Source organism: Uloborus diversus, chromosome 2 (assembly GCF_026930045.1).
Source record: "Uloborus diversus isolate 005 chromosome 2, Udiv.v.3.1, whole genome shotgun sequence".
Lineage (NCBI taxonomy): Eukaryota > Metazoa > Arthropoda > Arachnida > Araneae > Uloboridae > Uloborus > Uloborus diversus.
Genome location: NC_072732.1, coordinates 130,087,668 through 130,109,220, shown reverse-complemented (window position 1 = coordinate 130,109,220; position 21,553 = coordinate 130,087,668). Strand labels below are relative to the sequence as shown.

General features: G+C 33.4%; 1 protein-coding gene across 1 annotated transcript; it reads right to left on the bottom strand.

Annotated features, from left to right (window-relative positions):
- Positions 1-592: 592 nt before the first annotated feature.
- Positions 593-21,252, bottom strand: LOC129217335 (zinc transporter ZIP1-like). The gene is made up of 4 exons (XM_054851619.1): positions 21,148-21,252; positions 9,702-9,985; positions 6,157-6,511; positions 593-1,332 (listed from the first exon to the last, which is right to left on the bottom strand). The coding sequence occupies exons 2-4, from the start codon at positions 9,967-9,969 to the stop codon at positions 672-674; spliced, it is 1,284 nt and encodes a 427-aa protein (XP_054707594.1). The 5' UTR covers positions 9,970-9,985; positions 21,148-21,252; the 3' UTR covers positions 593-671.
- Between the last annotated feature and the right edge of the window lie 301 nt (positions 21,253-21,553).

The window sequence follows — 21,553 nt, the reverse complement described above, 5'->3', positions numbered from 1 at the left end:
TCTATAAAATGCTATTCAGAAACACGTTTTTCTTGAATTCCTAAGACTCGTTTTAAATTAAAAATGTCCGGTTTTGATAGGTATCTCGTAAGTTCCCTTGAGCTAGAGTCTTGAACGGCAAGGAATCGTTTTGGTATACCACAACTCTATAGTGGAGTGGTATCCCCAACCAGTAGCGTAACGAGAAATTTTTTCGTGGGGGTACGGGGGATCATACAAAATTTTTCAAAATTAAAGGCCGAAAAGCACAATTTTAAACCATTGCATGTGTATTCAAACATAAAGTTTTTAGCCTCATGGAAGGCATGACCCCTATCCTCCCCTTGGCTACGCCACCATACCAAACGGATTTATTGCAACATAATGGCATAGGCTAGAGAATAAGGCCAGAATGGGGATGTTACAGTTCGATATACAGCATTTTTTGATCATTTCTTTCCCAATAAAACTTTGAGATTTGGCCGTCTTGCTATCCTTTTGCCGAAATAAAACTATCAAGAGATTCAATGATTGATGGACATTTTTATACAAAAAATAAGTCATTGAGCATAAAACAAACTTTTCAGTGGTTTCTGTTGTGCGTAAAGGAAGATTTTTTAAAAACATTTTAATCAAAAGTAAAATTTACAAAATTCATAATGCAATATATATTTAAACAACAAGATAAATATTTACAATACTTCTGGACTATACTCCAGCGCCGCCATGATTCCAGAACCCAATGTAATTGCACAAAATTTGCGAAAATGTCTTATGCCATCAGGACGATTATGACGTAATATTTCATAAAATACAATATACAACAATGAACCACAGGTCATGGCATTCAATGTCCCTGTAATGAGATATGGTATGTGTGTGACAGAATTTGAAGCGAACATTGAGATCAACACTCCAACTGGAGACATCATGGACAGAACTGCGACAAAAAGCACTATATGATGTAACTTTTCAGTGCCACCTAAAAGCTCGCAACCCACAACGAATGTAATTAAAAACTGCTGTGCGCATATCAGTAGCAGATCAATCCAACTTCGTGACGCTGAGGCAAAGAGTCCAGCTTTTATGCCTTGCATTATGGCTTGAAATGATAAAGAGAAAACAGTCACTACGCTGTCTCTAGGATACTTGTTATGAACAGGTACTCTTGTAGTTTTTACAACTGCAAGGGAACCGTCATTCGTAACTAATACAGTAGGTGGAATGATTGCGGCTTGGTTTGCAATAGCTTGGTCTGTAGCAGTCACGATGGTACCATAGTTTGGTAAGGGTTGAGCAATTATTGATGATCTAAGCAAGTCTTCTTTTGCAGCTAAAGTAGGATCAACTGATCTGAAAAGGAAAAAAATGCGCTCTTTATAGGGTCAGTCATTTAATTTCTGTATTTAAGAGTATATCAAACGAGTAAAAAAATAAACTTTCCTTTTATTTAATAAGAAATTTAATTAGAGAAAATGTTAATTCTTTTAAAAAATGTTTTGAAAAACTATTTCAATAAAAATTAAGAATGAAGTAAAAAAACAATAATAATTTCAGTAAAAAAATGCAATTTTTCTATCGAATCCGGAGTTTGGTTGTGGAATTACTCCGGTTTCATTTCCGGTTTATACCAAAAGAAACCAAACCCAGTGGCGCAACAGCAATGACATTCAAAGCCAACTAAGGAGTTTACTTTCAAAACGGATTATATCCAGTTTTATATTTTTTTTTGCAAAACATAAAAAACGTTTTACGCACAAACACTAACTGTTAGAATTTCGAATTTTTCACCATATTTTGGTTGAATAACAAGTGACTATTGCCATAAGTCTAGAAATGTTTCCTCAATTTTATCAGACTTAAATTGCCAATTTTATTCTGGATATATTCCTTTTTGGTGTAAAACAATGGATATCATCCCTTTTTCAAAAAAAAAAAAAAAAAAAAAACACGCATTTTCTAGTCTACTTTCAAAACGGATTGTATCCAGTTTTATATTTTTTTGGCAAAACGAAAAAACGTTTTACGCACAAACACTAACCGTTAGAATTTCAAATTTTTCACCATGATTTGGTAGAATAACAAGTACTATTGGCATAAGTCTAGGAGTTTTTACACAATTTTATCAGACCTAAATTGCCAATTTCATTTTGGATATATTCCTTGTTGGTGTAAAAGAGAGTATATCATCACTTCTGAAAAAAAAAAATAACACGCATTTTCTTCAGAAATAAACTTTAAAATTGGAACAAAATATTCAACAATCACAGTTTTTCAATTAATTACAATTTAATCATTAATTAATCACAATTTAATAGCAATATCATTTATTTAATATTAAATTAGTAATCCCAATTTGAGGCCGTTCAGACTTGCACAAGGCACAAGGTGCTGCGATCTCTTAATACGGACGGGTATCATGCTTGATTGGAAATGCTCAGTCAGTCCCCCGCTCCTTTATTTTATTTTTGAACTACTTTTGGAATAGAAGTGGCAAATTCAAATTTGGATATGTGCCCTTTTGACATGAAAGTGAATGAGTGGATACTGGCAAATAAGGGATAAGTTCCACTTTGCTGTAAAAGACCTGGCGAGAAATAAGGGGATAGATATACACCGTTTAGGTGGTAAAACCAATGTTTACGCATTTTTTAACAGTAGATATTAATTTCTTCGAGAAGAAAGAAATTCATGCGTCGATAGGGCTTATACTAGAAATTCTGAAAACGGGAAAAAAAAACGATTTTTTCCAAAAGTGGATATAATCCGTTTTGAAAGTAAACTCCTCAATGCCCGTCTCAGTTTTCCTCACCGAGGGCTCTGGGGTGCAAGGCAAATGTTCCGGTTAGATGGTCAGTCGAACGCAGAACCCCCAAGCTGTAGAAGTTTTTTATACAGGGTTTCTTATCTTAGGATGATTTTACTTATGTCCTTAAGTTTTCAATTCACGACTAAACTCTTAAACAAACTTGTTTGGTTGCACAATTTGAAAATTTAGACCCCAAACACCCACTGCTTGTGGATTCATTGCGAATAGCATTTGTTGTAGTTTACTGTTTTAAAATACTCTTCAGTTTTAACCCATCTTGAATGAGCTTAACATTTGAAAGCATATTAATGTCACAATGCTAGATTAAGAAAAAAAACTACAAATGATAGCAGAACATATCTTGAGCATGAATCTCTGAATGTTAGACTCAAAAAAATCAATATGTTAAACTTTTTATGTTCTGCAAGAAAAAAAAAATTTGCTTTGAATAATTGCGAAAAAACAAACCATCGTTCTCGAAGCTTTCCGTTCGTGATCATCAAAGAAGTCAAGTGATCCTTTCAGCAAGTCGTGTGCGTGTGGCTTTTTTTCGGGGGGGGGGGGGGGGGGAAGGAGAAAAGATCAACAAATAACATGATTCCTTTCCTTACGGATCGCACTCACTCGCCTTGTCCATCTCTTTATCGGTCGAGCTCCTTGTCCGGGATTACGAAGTATGTTTTGGGAAAGGGTATAAGGTCGCCACTAAGCTCTCACATTTTAACTGATATTTTGTAATGAAAGGGAAGAAATGATTTGTATAGTGTTGTCTTTCCTCCTACAGTAAGACAGAGTTACTGCATAAGTAAAAAATATTTAACAAAATTCTCTATCTTAAATTTCGCAGAGATAAGATCATCTTAAACCGACCCATGTATTTTAGATCAAATTTATATACCATATGCATTTATTTGCTTTTCTTTGTCGATATCATTCTTTTTTTTTTTCTTTCTCACATTATTTTGCTGTTTTTTTGCTTAGAGTCTCAGCTTCTTTTTATTCCAAAGATAAAATGATACTACGAATCTTAAAATATCCTTAAAGAAAACTTATCTTATATTCGATTACAAGATCAAGAACCGGATGCTTGAAAAAATATTTTTCACCGTTGGTTAGAATTCTAAAATAGAATTTACGTACATTTAGTGTTTATCACTGAATTTTTAAGAGCACTTTTCGAGAACTCTTTGTTTTTAAAAGGAGAAAAAACGATGATAAACGAGTGGTACAAAAATTTCTTAACGAAAAGTAAGCATCATTATTAATTGAAAAAGCAAATACCATGAATCATTACTTTTAAATAGAAAGGATACTTCAAATGAATGTCGGAGAAGTTACGTGTAGTTTCAATTACTTCTTAAGTGATACCACCGTCACAAGAGACATTCCAATGGTGTAGAAAGCAATTTCAAACTCATTACACATTTCTGCAGCAGTAACCAAGATTAACAACTTTAAAAAGCTAACGAACATAATGTTCAACGTCTTTGGCCGAGATATGTAACTCACCGCAAGACATGTTGCAGATTCCTGAATGAAAATTAACTAAGGAGATTAATAGAAATGCGTCTGTTGATGAACCTTGGATAGTTGTGGAATAGGAATGGCAAGCTATACCTCTGAAAATGTTTCGAAAAGCCCTTTAACTATGAAAGTACAAGGTAGACTTATAGATCAGGAACAAGGTTATCTGATTGAACGTTTAAAGAAGTAATCTTTACATTTTAAATAATCGAGAAATTGCTCTAAAATGCATAAACACCCTTTGTAACAAACATCTTGTAAGCATGGATAGAAGAGGAATTACAATTATCTTAAGCTCAAATGTTGCAGATGCAATGAATGAATTTTCGCGCTTCAACGAGACAGAACTCACATTTAATCAATTCAAACCAGTTTATTAATAATTGATTGAGTGGAGTTTTTGTTTTTGAATTGATGTTTCACCATTTATTCAACAACAAACAATAAAGATCAAATAATTCTTTAGATGTTGTTGCTGATGATAATACTGCTGTTGCTCATATAGCTTGATTAACCCAAGCTTCTTTCGTTTGGCGAAGTAAGAACTAAGGTTAAAGGCATCGGCTGCTCAGAACGTGAGGCACACATTTGGAAGGAGTCAGAGTTTTGACAGATAGCAGCACCACCTTCACAATTTAGGCATAGTTCTGAAGTAGACGCGGGAAGCGAAATTGACCACAGCACATTTTGACACACGGATTTAAAGAACATGTGCTTCTCACGTACTCGATTAAGTATTTGATGGCATCGAACTCTGAACCCGGAATATAATCGTTTAATATGGAAGGTTAATGATTGCAAGAATCAATTAAAAGTAGTGAGATCAATTAAGGGATATGATTAGGGTATTTTAAGTAAAAGACATTATGCGCATGTTTTCACGAGCTGTCCAGGACAAATATTAAAAGCTACTAAGATCAGTTGGGGTCTGGTAAAACATGGAGGGAATAAAGAAACCTTCCTAACCACACTTGTGTCGACTTTTCACAACTAAACTATTTGTGAATGACTGTTAAGCAACATAAAGAGACCATTCTGAGAGTTCTGGGCATTTCAGAACAACTTGGTAGATTCACCATTGTTTGACGGTAGCATTGGGAAAAAAGTTGTTTAGCAAAGTTTAGTGACCTTACATTTCACCCTCTAGCAGAAATACAAAAGTGAAATAAAAGTTCTTAACTACTACTTTAGTTTTAGCGTGTGAAGAGTTACTAAAAACATTGGTTTTAGTTTTCACTTTCTCGTCTATTTTCCTGTGCATGTTCACATGATTCCATACATGATGCTCTCTGTGTGTTCGAAACAACTAAGCTTGTCATACTTTCAGTATTTTTAAAATATCATGTACAAGTATGTTTGATTTTGATGCAAATTATACTTTTGTGGGAATTTAACCAATGTGGCGGTTGATTTAGTTTTTTATGAGGTTATCCCTTAAATGATTTTAGGTTACATTTAGCGAACGCATACGGTCCAAATGGGCCACAAATTGAATACCAGCTTATCAAGGCTTTTAAGCTTAGTGTGTGTGTCACGGTTTTCTAATTACATGTACTCGATAGAGAAAGAAACCACTGTTCCCATTTACGCCCTAGTCTATGGAATAAATGAAACTAAGCTAAGGCAAATGAAAATAGGATTTCCTGCGCTAACATGTATTCATAAAGTCAATCGTTCATGGAGTATAGTAGCCTTGGATGCATTTTACAATACTGTATCTCTCAATTCAACCAAGAGTTAGGCAAGGATCCAAAATTAAAACATTGAAAAATTTTTACCTGTTATCCAAACTGACAATAGAGAAGTTTAAAGCTGTTAGATGTCAAAGCTAAAAACATGGTTACCTGTGCATGCCTGACTGCTGAACAGCATCTATGACACCAGTTGGCTGTGCTTGTTCTTTTTCCATCCCGAACATTGTTTGCTCTGTTTTGACAGCTTTGTAAGTCTTACTACATTCCATATTTCTCTTGGTACAACTGCAAAATCTTTTGTGCAGAATACCCGCATGGAGACGTTTTGTGCTGCGAAAAGGGATGGTAAATTGCTGGAGGACTTCCATCACTACATATGCAGCAAAAAATCCGCAAAGCACAATGAATTCCGGCATCGGGAAATGTTCCTCGTGTTTATGATGATGCGAGAGTTTGATTGTTTCGTTTAGATTTGAATAGGAGATTTGACTTTCCTCTTGAACACCTGTAAGAATAGAAGTTGAAAGTTAACTTCTCAGCGGTAAATGAATACATTTCACACTTTGGAATGAGTCACTCAATTTCACTGGAAGAGTTTTCCAAAGTAAAGGAAATTCCGTTATTGAAGACGATTCTTTTATCGCTGGGTCAAAAACTGATGTTCAAAATTGACGAAAGTTTCGTCAATTTGACGAAACGTTTTCTCAAGCATTTTCAAGAGGTCATTTTGTCAAATACGGTGAAATTTTTATGCAATTTGAGCATATACGTTTCTGAGAGTGTTAGAACAAGATTTTAAATTCAAACATGGAAAAACTGCAGACACGTATTTTTGAGCTACAAGTTACCCGATTTTTAGTGTAAAAGATTTGAAGTTATGAGTAGAAAGACACACAGGAAAAATCTAAAGCTGAGATCTCAGACCTCTAGCGGGCAATGCTTAAAGGATTTGTTAAAAATAGTTCATTGAAAACAGAACGTAGTTTTTTTCTATATTTCTTTCCTTCATAAGCAGAAGTGCTTACGAATAAGGGATTTCTGGAACTCATTTTGGGGGACTTCGCATTTGGGAGGAGCTTTGTAGAAACTTATGGTATTGCGTTATAGTCCTTAAGGTGGGGGGACCCTTGTCATAAGTTCACATCTTCTGCATTAAGAAGGGGTTCCGTTCAAAATCAAATTACATGTTTGCAATTGAGCTTTACAACTTTATTATCGCCTTATTCCCAAAACATTTGAAGAATACTTTTATCAATTGCTGAAATTCAAAGAATAAAAAGACAAATTTATTCATCGACAATTTATTCAAAAAACTATGAATGTTCTAAGTTGAAAACAAAGAGTATTTATTCATTTTGTTAAAGCTTTAGGTACAACTTTTGAGTCAAAAATTTTTGCCAACATTCTTGTAAAATAATAATGATTTATAAACAACTGTCAACTTCTCACAATTCGGAAATGATTTGATCATGTCGAGTAAACTCAAAATTAAGATTAAAATAGTTGATTCTTTAAGGTTTTTGGATACATATTAAATTTTACCAAACTTTTTTTGAGTGCAACATTTTTATTGATTCAAAACTTTATGAAGGGAAATTGAACAGAAAGCACGATAATACTTGCATCAACTTTTGTTTTCCTTGCTTTTACAAATAATCTCGGATAATGTACGTGAGAAGTAACATGAGAAAATTACATCACATTCTTAAGAAATAATAAAATCATTCATAAAAAATATTTAAATGTCCTTAATAGATTTTAAAACTTGTGTAACAGCGCTTAAAATATAGAATGATTCGCTACTGTACTCACCATTGAAATCGTGAAAGAAAAAAGGTTTACGATAAATATTTTTAAACATTTGAATATACAGTTTTGTAAAGTTGAATAAACACTATTTTGCTTGAAAAATAAAATATGAAATAACAACAATTAATTGCGCAAAAATGCTGTTCTCTTTTGCTTTCTTCCTTCCCGTCTTACGTGTAGGTATCAAATTCATTCTTATTATGTTTATGCAAAATTTCGTTTTATTTTCGCGTTTATACTGAGTGAGTCACTCTACTGGCTAACAAAGCTAAACTACAATGCATCTGAAAGTAGCAAACTTCAACTCATTTAAGATTCCAAAGGCAAAATGGCTCATAATGCAATAGTAAAATCCTCAATATGTGACAGTAAAAGAAGATGGCTTCCTTCGAATGATCCCGATTACCTACCAACCTGTTTACTTCATTTGAGTTACCACATCAAATAATGGAGAAACACATTCAAACTTTTGATTGCGTTCGTCTACTTTCTGATAAGATACACTTTCTTTATAATGGTAGCTCAAACGGGTACTTTTTTGTAAGAATCGCTAATTATAAAAAGATGAAATCTTCACTGTCAAACAATAAGCATGTATTATATCCTAGCGTTCACGATGTTTTGCCTATACTGACTCACGCAATGTGTTCCTCCCCTTCCAAACGTGATCTCATATCGTACTACTTACTTTACCTCAACAAAACGCAAAATTACGTTTATTTATGTTTTGTTCAAGATTTTTAAATTATAGTACCTTCGATGAATAAGGTTTAATGAAAAATAAAGTGTAATTTTGCATTATCAAATCAGAGCTCATCAAATATCATATTAATTTAAGTTTACGAAAATTAAAATTTTTATAAAATTTGCAAACATAAATCTATCAAAATTACTTTTCCGGTTTTGGTTACTCTCAACAAAATTTTCCTTTATAAGTAAAGTTATACTTTTGTGCATTAAAGAAACGGGCATAAGCAATATTAATGAAGCATATAACTCGCATATAATATTTTTCATTTTTTGTGCTTCATTAATATGGTTAGTTCCTACTTAAAATTTCAATTGTAAATTTATGAAAGAGTGATGGTGTTCTGATGCAAATACTTGAAAAGAAAGGAAATTAAAAATATAAGTTATTGTTCCATCAACTGGGCTAACTTCGCACTTTGCGGGTAACATAGGCTTAGATGAAAGGAGATGAAAAGAGATTGTCTGTACTGTATTAGACATAGGAGAGTGATTATTAGTTATTCGTTTCAAGGTACTAATAGTCTAGTAACCTTATCGCCTGATGGGGCGACAAGGTTACTGGACCTTGCATCAAATCCGGTTGTTTTGACTTTTTGCTGACCTGTTTATGATGTTGGCCTAGTGATTAATCTTCGTTTGAGGTCTCGAGCGCCGAACGCAAACTTGTCATAAACCGAAAAGCTCATGAATTTTTCGACTTTACTTTAGTTTTTGACGATTTTAACCCGAAACGATTAATTTTCAATTACACTTACTTTTTAAAGAGACTTTGTTACTGTATGAATCTGGAGCTATCTAAGTAAAGTGTAGCCTAAAGTTTCGCGGTTTTTCCGATTTATGACAAGATTGCTTTCGGCACTCGAGGTCTCAAGGATTATTTATTGAACCAACATCATAAACAAATCAGTCAACAATCAAAACAACCATACTTGTTACAAAATCTGATGTATATCGTTATACTGAACTATAAGAGGGGGCGCGGAAGCACTGGCTTGACATTACTGGTATAGTTCTGATTTCGTTGTTGAGTCAATGTTCCCCGCAAAGGCCAAACTTACCCCAGTTGACGGTATCATTTGCAATAAGTCTCCGTTTGGTACGAATCGCTGATCAAGAAAATTACTTAATATTCTCACCGGCATGTTCCTCGAAAGAATATTCTTCATGCTGCTCAAAATCACGCCTCGACTTAGGCAAGAGATTCAAAAAACACGTAGAGATGAGAACTCCCCCTCCGAAATAGATGAGGAAGCTGACCACTCTGTATTTGCTTCCAGTGCTGTGTTGTTCGCAACCAGGAAAGCATCCGATTAGTCTCAGGCAAATTGAAGGAAGAGTCCCGAACAAAAGATTTCCAACCAATAAAACCAGAAGGATGATAGTTTGGACGGTGACAGTATCCATGTTTTCGATTCTGAGGCTGTAAAAAATAAATGAAAAGTCAATAAATAAACAAATTGTATTATCGCCAACCTCATTATTGTTGGCAATCGGAAAACTACAAAAATCAATTGTTTTAGATAAACAAGCCGCTAACAAAATTATAAACAAAAACAAACTTATTTTGACAACGCTTGATTTTAACAACCCTAATTTCTCTTGTTTTCAATCTGTTATTAAAAAGATGAGACCGTAGATGAATACAAACAATGGTGAAATGGACGACAAACTAAATTTAAAATAAAAATAAACGTTAAATGTGTTTGCTGTAAACAAAAAAAAAAACAAAAAAAACAAAAAACATAGCAGGGTCGATGCTAAGCTGGGTACATAATGATGTTCCTCGCTTACTTTGTAACATTCTTAATGCTGCCAAATTAGCTTTATTGAAACTGTTGGGCTCTAAAATAGCTACTAATTTTTTAAGCATTTTTACATAAATTATAATCCAATTTAAGAGTTTTTTCTGTTTCTGAAGATATACGGTTCACTGAAGCAACTGATGTTGCTTACTTTATTCATTTATTTTCAAATAATCTGACGTAATTTGAGGGAAACTTTCGTAAACTATATTTTTATTTCGCTTTTGTACCATTTGACAATTATTTGCTTATATTGGTTGCAAAATGTCATATTCTGAAGTTTTTGGATGTATCGTCGAGATTAACTGGATAAATCTCCGAGAGGGGACGTGTTTGAATTCGTGTCTTAAACGTGCAAGAGGTCAACGCGGAACCACTACGCCACCCATCAGACTCATTTTATGCCTTATTTTATTTATTTATTTATTTATTTATTTTTGCAATCAGCCGATACTCTCTATGAAGAAATAGGAAGTGTATCGAAACCTGAAAACAGGAACGTTTATCATTATGACATAATTCATTGCTCTTTTTTTTTTTTAAACGAAATGTGATTTTGCAGTTGATACATTATGTAATATATTGTGTAATAGGCATCCGTTCAGGGTCTGCGGAAGTTCTTGACTTATTTTAGGAATTCATAGAAAAGCAACAATAGCTATATGAATATGTGGTTTGCGAAAGATTAATTCACAGGTCCAAGAGTTTTTTATAACACGCTGAAGAGATCTTTAACTTGTCCCATGATCACGTTGTATGGCGGCTGAAAAGTTTTTGGATGTATCGTCGAGATTAACTGGATAAATCTCCGAGAGGGGACGTGTTTGAATTCGTGTCTTAAACGTGCAAGAGGTCAACGCGGAACCACTACGCCACCCATCAGACTCATTTTATGCCTTATTTTATTTATTTATTTATTTATTTATTTTTGCAATCAGCCGATACTCTCTATGAAGAAATAGGAAGTGTATCGAAACCTGAAAACAGGAACGTTTATCATTATGACATAATTCATTGCTCTTTTTTTTTTTAAACGAAATGTGATTTTGCAGTTGATACATTATGTAATATATTGTGTAATAGGCATCCGTTCAGGGTCTGCGGAAGTTCTTGACTTATTTTAGGAATTCATAGAAAAGCAACAATAGCTATATGAATATGTGGTTTGCGAAAGATTAATTCACAGGTCCAAGAGTTTTTTATAACACGCTGAAGAGATCTTTAACTTGTCCCATGATCACGTTGTATGGCGGCTGAAAAGTTTTTGGATGTATCGTCGAGATTAACTGGATAAATCTCCGAGAGGGGACGTGTTTGAATTCGTGTCTTAAACGTGCAAGAGGTCAACGCGGAACCACTACGCCACCCATCAGACTCATTTTATGCCTTATTTTATTTATTTATTTATTTATTTATTTTTGCAATCAGCCGATACTCTCTATGAAGAAATAGGAAGTGTATCGAAACCTGAAAACAGGAACGTTTATCATTATGACATAATTCATTGCTCTTTTTTTTTTTTTAAACGAAATGTGATTTTGCAGTTGATACATTATGTAATATATTGTGTAATAGGCATCCGTTCAGGGTCTGCGGAAGTTCTTGACTTATTTTAGGAATTCATAGAAAAGCAACAATAGCTATATGAATATGTGGTTTGCGAAAGATTAATTCACAGGTCCAAGAGTTTTTTATAACACGCTGAAGAGATCTTTAACTTGTCCCATGATCACGTTGTATGGCGGCTGAAAAGTTTTTGGATGTATCGTCGAGATTAACTGGATAAATCTCCGAGAGGGGACGTGTTTGAATTCGTGTCTTAAACGTGCAAGAGGTCAACGCGGAACCACTACGCCACCCATCAGACTCATTTTATGCCTTATTTTATTTATTTATTTATTTATTTATTTTTGCAATCAGCCGATACTCTCTATGAAGAAATAGGAAGTGTATCGAAACCTGAAAACAGGAACGTTTATCATTATGACATAATTCATTGCTCTTTTTTTTTTTTTAAACGAAATGTGATTTTGCAGTTGATACATTATGTAATATATTGTGTAATAGGCATCCGTTCAGGGTCTGCGGAAGTTCTTGACTTATTTTAGGAATTCATAGAAAAGCAACAATAGCTATATGAATATGTGGTTTGCGAAAGATTAATTCACAGGTCCAAGAGTTTTTTATAACACGCTGAAGAGATCTTTAACTTGTCCCATGATCACGTTGTATGGCGGCTGAAAAGTTTTTGGATGTATCGTCGAGATTAACTGGATAAATCTCCGAGAGGGGACGTGTTTGAATTCGTGTCTTAAACGTGCAAGAGGTCAACGCGGAACCACTACGCCACCCATCAGACTCATTTTATGCCTTATTTTATTTATTTATTTATTTATTTATTTTTGCAATCAGCCGATACTCTCTATGAAGAAATAGGAAGTGTATCGAAACCTGAAAACAGGAACGTTTATCATTATGACATAATTCATTGCTCTTTTTTTTTTTTTTTAAACGAAATGTGATTTTGCAGTTGATACATTATGTAATATATTGTGTAATAGGCATCCGTTCAGGGTCTGCGGAAGTTCTTGACTTATTTTAGGAATTCATAGAAAAGCAACAATAGCTATATGAATATGTGGTTTGCGAAAGATTAATTCACAGGTCCAAGAGTTTTTTATAACACGCTGAAGAGATCTTTAACTTGTCCCATGATCACGTTGTATGGCGGCTGAAAAGTTTTTGGATGTATCGTCGAGATTAACTGGATAAATCTCCGAGAGGGGACGTGTTTGAATTCGTGTCTTAAACGTGCAAGAGGTCAACGCGGAACCACTACGCCACCCATCAGACTCATTTTATGCCTTATTTTATTTATTTATTTATTTATTTATTTATTTTTGCAGCGTTTTGATTTTTAACACAAACGTTCTGTTCCTTGGTTTCATATAGATTTTACGACCATTCCACGGAAAATAATTATTTTGTCCCTCACGTGACTCTTCAAATATTTCATTAAAGTCATACCTTAAGAGAATAATGAACAAAATTGTGTTGTTTAACAAATTACAAATGTATGTGTAATTTTCTAAGCGAAAAATTTCATCATTACTTTTTGCAATTATCACTTTTTAATGAAATATATGAACCGTTAAGTGCGGGACAAAATGGCTGTTTTTTCGTGGAATGGCCCTTTAGCACGCTACAGGGTCATTCAAAAAGAACGGTGGGGTTTCATAAGGCTACAGATTTTGGAATATTGAACCTACAGCTCTCTCTAGTGGAGCTTGAATGAAAAAGCGATTTGTAAAGTTCCAATTGACTGCCACTAGATATCTCTGTGGATGTGTCCCGCCTGTCATTTGTTTTTAATTATTCAGTTGATCGAAATAGAGATATGGGGGGGGGACCCTGCTTGTCAAATCATTTAGCACTTTTCATATAGGCTCCCTAGGTCACCAGACCTGTCACTATGAGATTTATTTTCGTATGGGAATGTTTTAAGGATACTGTGTTCATAGCCCCTTTACGTGCTAATCTTGAAGAACTGAATAATTGGATCACAGCTGCGTTTGCTTCTGTCGCTACGTACCGTAAACGCGGGCTACTTTGGCCCTAGAGTCCTTCTTTGGCCCAAATTGAAAAAAAAAAGGTACATCGTTCTCTGTAAATCTTCAGGAAGCAATTTTGAAACTTATTTTCACGTTAGAGAAGAGCCTCAAAGACTCGGTAAAGTATACCAGCAGTTTGATGCTTCTAATCAAGGAACAACACTACCGTAAAACCGTACTATTTTAGACCAGTGTTGCAACTTTAGACCATTGAAGGAATCTAGTAGTATGTGCCATGTAGTGATTGTTGGAGCAAAGCTTAAATCTTTAAAAAATCTCAGTGGGTTTGCAAGTGTTATCCAGTGAAGTTCATGCTGTTTAACCCAAGCTCCAGTGTTATTATTCTCTTATCAACATTCATTTGTGTTGGGAGGTTTTTTGAAATTTTTGCTTCAACTCTCAAAATCTCCTTCGAAACCTATATTTGCCGATTGAATTCTCCGAAGGTAAGTTTATTATTTTATTACTTAGGTATCTAAGATGATTGAGCCTTATCGGCGAATACTGATATTGCTTTGTTTACTTGTCGTTTCGAAGTAAACAAAATACGGGAATTAGAGTTGCAACTTTAGACCACCCATTTTTACTATCGTTTGTCAATTTTTTATGAACAATTTTGTATTGTCTTGAACAGTTTTTTAGGTTTCGGGTTTTCTTTGGTTTTAGACATAAATCCAGGGAAAAGAAAGAAGATGGGCGCCGTCCTTAGATGAACTATTCGCATGAATTGATAAAAGAGGTGATCCAAGAAATCAGGAGCAACCAAATTTCAACAAAAAAGGCAAAAAAGGGCAAATTTTGGTGTTGGCCTCATTCCCCGATGTCATTTAGTACAAAAAAAAATATTGCGACAACGAAGAAACCTACCCAATTGGGAGAAAATTTGTATGAAGACCCTGTAAAACAATAAATAAATAAAATCCAGGAGTAGGTACCTACTATTTGCTTTTCATAGTATCTAACGTTTATACTCATATATCTGAATAAAATATTGCATTTTTCACAATTGATTTTATTTAAGATAACCTGAAATTGACTCAAAAAGTATAAAAAAATTTATAAATCGGAAAAAGTAAGTACATTTTTTAAATTAATTTTTGCAGTGTACAGTATTGGAACAGAACGATCTAAGCATCATAACTTTAGACCGGAGTGTTTTAGCGGTGCATATCAAGGAAAATATGAGTTGCTCAAAAGTTGTCACCACCATGTGCAAACTTTATACCGATATACAAAAAATTCCCCCTCCCTTTGTGTTTAATTTAGATTTTTTTTTTTCGAAGCATTACCCTACAACTAAGATGCATGGTAGTGTATGGTTAAATTCTCAACCTTTTTTGGCAAAGAATAATGAAAATATGAAGAAAAATACACATAAAGTGGTCTAAAGTTGTAAATTTTTACGGTACGGGTTTTGTGTTTTTTGTGCTAACATGTGTCTTTATAATCTCTCAGACTTTTATCTGTAAAGCAGTTCTATAACTGCTAAGAGTTTGTTAAATGCTTATTTATGAACACTATTTGATACTTTATGTAGCAGCATGGCTGTACTTCTCATTTCTGTTAAGGTTTTTATTTAAAGTTTCACAATAACAACATATCTCCTTAGCCTAAATATTACGACCTACTTTGGCCCAGCATAAAAACTTGAAAAACTCCGTCAGGGAGTTTTGGAAAAGTAAATAAAAACTAAAAGTAAAACTCTAAACAGGAAAAACACACAAAAAAAAAAACACACACACACACAAGAATTATCAACAGCAGATGAAGATATCGATTACAGACTCAAATACATAGGGCTCAGTTACATCGCTTTTACTATAGAAGATGAACAGGAAGTAAAAGTTACAGGAGTTTTAGAAAACGTTGACCCAGTTGTATCTACTTCTTACAAATTTCGTTAAATTTGTTGGAAAATTTACGAAATTTTATTATTGTAGAATCGAATAAGCTGATGCTTTTCCATGGATGTTTCCAGCTGTCCATGTGAGAAGAAGGAACTGATGTTAAGAGCACGGAAAGTACCAAAAAGTTTTGAAAGTGACCGGAAATTTAGGATACTTTGTTCTACAAAAACAAAAATGTGTGATTCAAATTGTCAACGAAATAAAAAAAATAGTATTTTTATTTCAAATAAACAGTTCTTCCTGTGAACACAAGCCTTTCTTTGGCTCTAGTTAGTTCTACAATAATTTTAAGTACGGAAAACCACTTTTGGCCAAAGTATCCAAAACGTAAGGGTAACATTGCTCCAAATTAAAAACAATTTAAAAGGGCAGTAATACTTTTAAACAAAGTGATGAGCATTAAAAAAAATTAATTAAACGAACTCTAGCTGTGTAAAACAGGTTTACACAGCTTGGAAATATGAATAATTACAAAATTATTGAGAATAAGATGAGAAAAGTAACAAAATGTGAGCCAAAGTAGCCCGCGTTTACGGTACATGTAACAACGTGTATGACCGGAGTTTGAATCTAAATGTGGGTGCCGGGAGTGGCATATAGGAGACTTTGTGAATGATTTCAGTAAAGTAAAAAGTTGTGTTTTATACTATGTTTATTCGTAAAAACATACACGTTTGAAACCAACACCATCATTTTTGAACCATTCTGTGCTTTTGTTAGGAGCAACGAGCTAAAGGTATTGCAGATGAGTTAAAAACGTTTATATTTTGAAAAGATTAATTTTTGTTTTTGGCGAAAGTGTTTTCTTGACCTTAGAAAAACACTTCAGCATGAAAAATCAACGAGTTTTTTATGCATAATGGGTGAAAAATTCAGTGATTTTTTTTTTTAAGTAAAATGTTAGATTAATCTAAATGGGTAAAAAAAAATTACAATTTCAACTAAATATGACCATTGCCATACAAAGAATTTAATTTGTTTGTCACAGAAATTAAAAAGTTTTAAGAGTTTGTCTACATAAATAAGGTTAGATGAACATCATTAAGACATTATAAAATGTGTTACAATTAGAAAAAAAACCTTTTAAAGTAGCAATTGCGGAAAAGATTTTAACGAACTACATGAAGAGAAAAAAAATCTTGTGGTTTTTTTCTCTTTTTTTTTTTTTTCTTTCTTTCCTTTTTTTTTTTTTTTTTTTTTTTTGAATTTACGGCAAGATCTCAGAATAGAAATAAGAAACTACGATACTTAGATAACATCAGTTCATTTCCGCAACTTAGCTTGTTATCTAACAAGTTTCTTTCTACGATGTTTCAAAGTTTTTATCTCAAATACTTCAAGTCACTTTAAATATGGAACGTCTCGTAATTTTTACTGTTACGTTGATATTCGTTTTCGCTGGATCTTTGCGAGGAAACTTGAATAAATGACACTTGATATTAGTTTTACCACCTTGTGAGTATAATATAGTAATAGTATTAAATGGTAGCTGGTTCAATGACACATTGTAAAATTTAAAACATACTATCTGAAATTCTTTTTTTTTCTAAGAAACAGTTCAATTCATGGTAGAAATTCTTTACCCTTACGAACAGACACGTTACATATTGCTTCAAAATTTGCATGAATGATTTGTATCCAAGTGGAGGAAAAAAATGTTAAATTTAAGTCATTGAAAATTTAACACTTGTATATAATCATGGATCTAATTTGTCCTACGCCCGGACTTCTAATTTATCTCAGCTCCTGGATCATAATCTATCCTAGATTCTGCAGTTTACTCTATCATACTTCTTAACATTAAATCTAGCCCAGATCCTCGATCAAAATCTATCCTAGTTCCTGAATCTTAAACTATCCTTGATTCTGGTATCTAATATTTTCTAGGTCCGAGATATCAGCCTATTTTAATAGCATCCTGAAATAGGAATCCTGAGAAAATCCATTCCAGAATTTCTATCATGGACTCGCCAAAAGGGTATGAATCCAATGCCTATCTTCAGATTTAAAACTCTCGCAAAAAAAAAAAAAAAAAACGTTTGGCACTGTTTGCAGAGTTGAAACTATTAAAAAGAAATAACTCGTTGCTGAATCTTTAGCTATGAGGATGTAATTTCCACACATCATGTGGCTGGTACGTTTTCAGATTAAGATTTTAAGAAAAAACTTCGACACAAAAGTTAACAAGTTGATCACATGTTGTTTATTTATTTTTCCTAAAACTTGAATAACGCTGCTTCAATGTCATACATAAAGCATAAATTTTATCCTGCATCCAAGAAAACCTAACCTAAATACAAATACACAAGATTATTGCCGACAGATAAAATATTTAATCCCTTGACATACTTTGACAGCTTGGAGACGTCAAAGAGTATAAAATTGCAGTTGAAATTAATGACTTCTCTAAGATATCAGTCTACAGTGACACTTGAAATGAACGAAATTTCAAAGAATCAACAATGGCTACCGAAATTAATAACGTGTCAGAGCACTTGAATTCACAATAATCGGAGATTACAATAGCACTTAAAATAAAGGACGTCTCTAAGGCGTCAGTCTATAATGGCACTTGAAATGAATGATGTCTCGGAGGCGTCAGTCTACAGTGGCATTTGAAGTGATTGAAATCTTGAAGGAGTCAGTCTACACTGGTTCTTGAAATAAAGGACGTCTCGGAGGCGTCAGTCAACAATGGCACTTGAAATGAATGACGTCTTGGAGTCGTCAGTCTATAATGGCACTTAAAATGAATGACGCCTCGGATTCGTCAGTCTACAGTGGCATTTGAAGTGATTGAAATCTTGAAGGCGTCCGTCTACACTGGTTCTTGAAATAAAGGACGTCTCGGAGGCGTCAGTCTACAATGGCACTTGAAATGAATGACGTCTTGGAGTCGTCAGTCTATAATCGCACTTGAAATGAATGACGTCTCGGAGGCGTCGTTTAAGTTATTGTAAAATTGTGATTTCATTTGTGTTGATAAGTAAATGACGATGAATCACTAATCTCAAGAACTACTGAATTATATTGCGTAGATATTCAAATTATTTTTTTTATCTCGGATCGGATAGATCAAAAATGATTTCAAACCCTAGACAATGTTTGGAAGGTTAACTAAGTAATAGGATCAAAATATTTTCGGAAGTAAAGAACCTGTTTAAATAACCAGAAAAGTTCACTGAATAAATAATCAGTAAAAGATCTCTGACGTTTCACATTGTTAACTCAAACGCTTACTTTCGTATCAAGGAAGATAAACTGTTTGAATTAGTGTTGATATAATTTTTCCTTTCGTTTTAGTGCTGACTTCGGGGTTAACGAATTTGTCAGGACTGATAATGTTTTATTCCGATTATATCCTCATTTTCGAAATCCAAAGTTTTTTTAATTAGTATTATTATTTAAATACGGTTCAAGAGAATAAATCTACAAAATTTCGTTTATTTCCACAGAAATTAAACTGCAATTGATTCAGGTTTTTCCGACTGAAATTGTTGACTTATTTCAGTTTGCTGGAAAAATAATTAGTAATTTTTGCAGAGCAAACAAATAATGCAGAAAAAAGAAATAATAAATATTCGGAATTCTAGTGCATGAAGTTCGGTAAATTTTCTTGCGTCTTAAAAGTGTAACTGACATTGAGTTTAGTCGGAAAAATAACCGATTTGTTTCAGTATGCTTCTAACTAATGATTACTTTTTTGGTGTAGGAAAATTATGTACGAAAATTTAGGGCAAAGTGAAATTGTTAAGATAACTTATCTTTTTCAAAGTGAACAAATTGGAACTTTATTTTGAAAATTACAGTACATAAAGAGAGAACTATGTATTTTATAATAGAACTTGCATTGAACCATCATTTTTTATTTTTGGCAATCAATTAGTACCTTCAAAAAAAGGTGGACATTTTCCACTTTTTTTTTCTTTTCTTTATTTTTCAGGGGGCAAAGTGAAAATTGAAATAAAAACAACTAACAAACTAGCTATTTTATGCATTTGAAAATGTTTGCTTATTTATTCTGGATTATTTTTATTTGGTTATCCATATAGCCACTGGCTATAACAGAGAATAGGGCAGCTGCACCTAATATTCAGGGATAAGTGGAGACTGTTCCTTTAATGAATAATGTTTCAATAAATGAGAGGTTTTATGCAAATTGGTGATTTCGTCGCATGAAGATACTATCTTCCACTCGTTTTAAAAAAAACTTTGCCAATTGAGTCCCAATTTGATTAATGTTTTCAAATACCGCACAAAAAAACATTTGCACAAAAACAGGTTTGAGTGTATTTTTCTTCTCAAAGCGAGGCACTCACCTCTACTGGTTGAAATAAAAAAGACTTACGTTTCGACCTAATTTGTATTTAATAAAACAAGACCAAAAATCAACAAGTAAAAATAAGAATTTATGTGTTCTTTTTATCCCTGGAAGAAAGATTTGCTTATATTATTTTGTGTTCATTTGAAATAAAAAGGAAACTCTTGAAAACCTTTCCTACAACTACTTTGGAGAGAAAAACCTTTTCTAGGAGTGCATGAAAGACAGGGAAATATATAGAAAATATATTCATAACAATAATACACACAAGTTCGCATGATTCACATCCATCTGTTAGGGTATATTTAACAAATATAGTCACTGTTGGCTAACTAGATCTTTCAGAAAACCGGACATTTTGGCATTCTGAAGTTGTCTTTGCAGAGAACGGGGCAGGCCATTTGAAAACGGTATTATACCATTTAAAGGGACGTATGGTAACCTTATCTGTGAACAACATGTTATTGTGGATAAAGAATAAATATTTTTGTGCTGAAAATTAAATAAAATCAATTAACCAACGTTTTGAAGCACAAAAATTGCAAATTACTTTAGACACGTGTTTCGGTGTCACAAGGAACACCTTTTTCAGTACTAAGAAGTGTGAGCTTCTGCATGAAAATTCACTCATCTTTCCCAGGATAAATTTTCATCCTGAAGCTCACACTTCTTTGCATTGAAAAAGTTGTTCCTTGTAACACCGAAACACGTTTCTGCAGTAATTTGCAATTTTTGTGCTTCAAAACGTTGTTTAATCGATTGATTTAATGGTATTGTGAGTTAGTTTGTGAATCAAAATTGATTGATATTTGTAGAACTCAATACTAAATTCAAGCAATATTGAATCAATGCAAAGCAACTTAATTTTTATCAAACTTAATTTCCTCTAATATTTGAAAGGTACATTTTTTTTTTCATGAACATAATGAAAATATACTCACATGTTTATGACGCTGACGCATTTGTTCTTGGCGCTAAATTTCTACCCAATAGCAACACATCTTCATCAGACATCTTTCCCCTGTAAGAAAGGTTTGCGAAGTAGCAAAGCCATGTGACAAAAGTATGATAACAGCTCACGGAAACAGCCTTGAAGTTTGGTCTGGCAATTTAAAATAGATAAAACTGATGACGTTGTATCAAACTTAATTATTTATCGTCTGGTCTGAACACGCATTAGAAAAGAAATATTTTTGGTCGAATAAAATATTTACTTGCATTTTACCTTCTAAAAAGATACTTTTGATTATTTCATTGGGAAGTATTTTATCTTATGCCAAAAATCTATGAAGAAAGTCAATAGCGAGCTATTGTAGCACGTGATTGAAATCCAAAACGTATACCCGT

What these genes read in the sequence shown, in the direction of transcription:
- LOC129217335 (XM_054851619.1), bottom strand. Translation starts at nt 9,969, where the DNA reads ATGGATACTGTCACCGTCCAAACTATCATCCTTCTGGTTTTATTGGTT. An exon ending in TTCTTTCGAGGAACATGCCG is followed by an intron (nt 6,512 to 9,701) that starts GTGAGAATATTA and finishes CTATTCTTACAG; the next exon opens with GTGTTCAAGAGGAAAGTCAA. An exon ending in CAGCAGTCAGGCATGCACAG is followed by an intron (nt 1,333 to 6,156) that starts GTAACCATGTTT and finishes TTTCCTTTTCAG; the next exon opens with ATCAGTTGATCCTACTTTAG.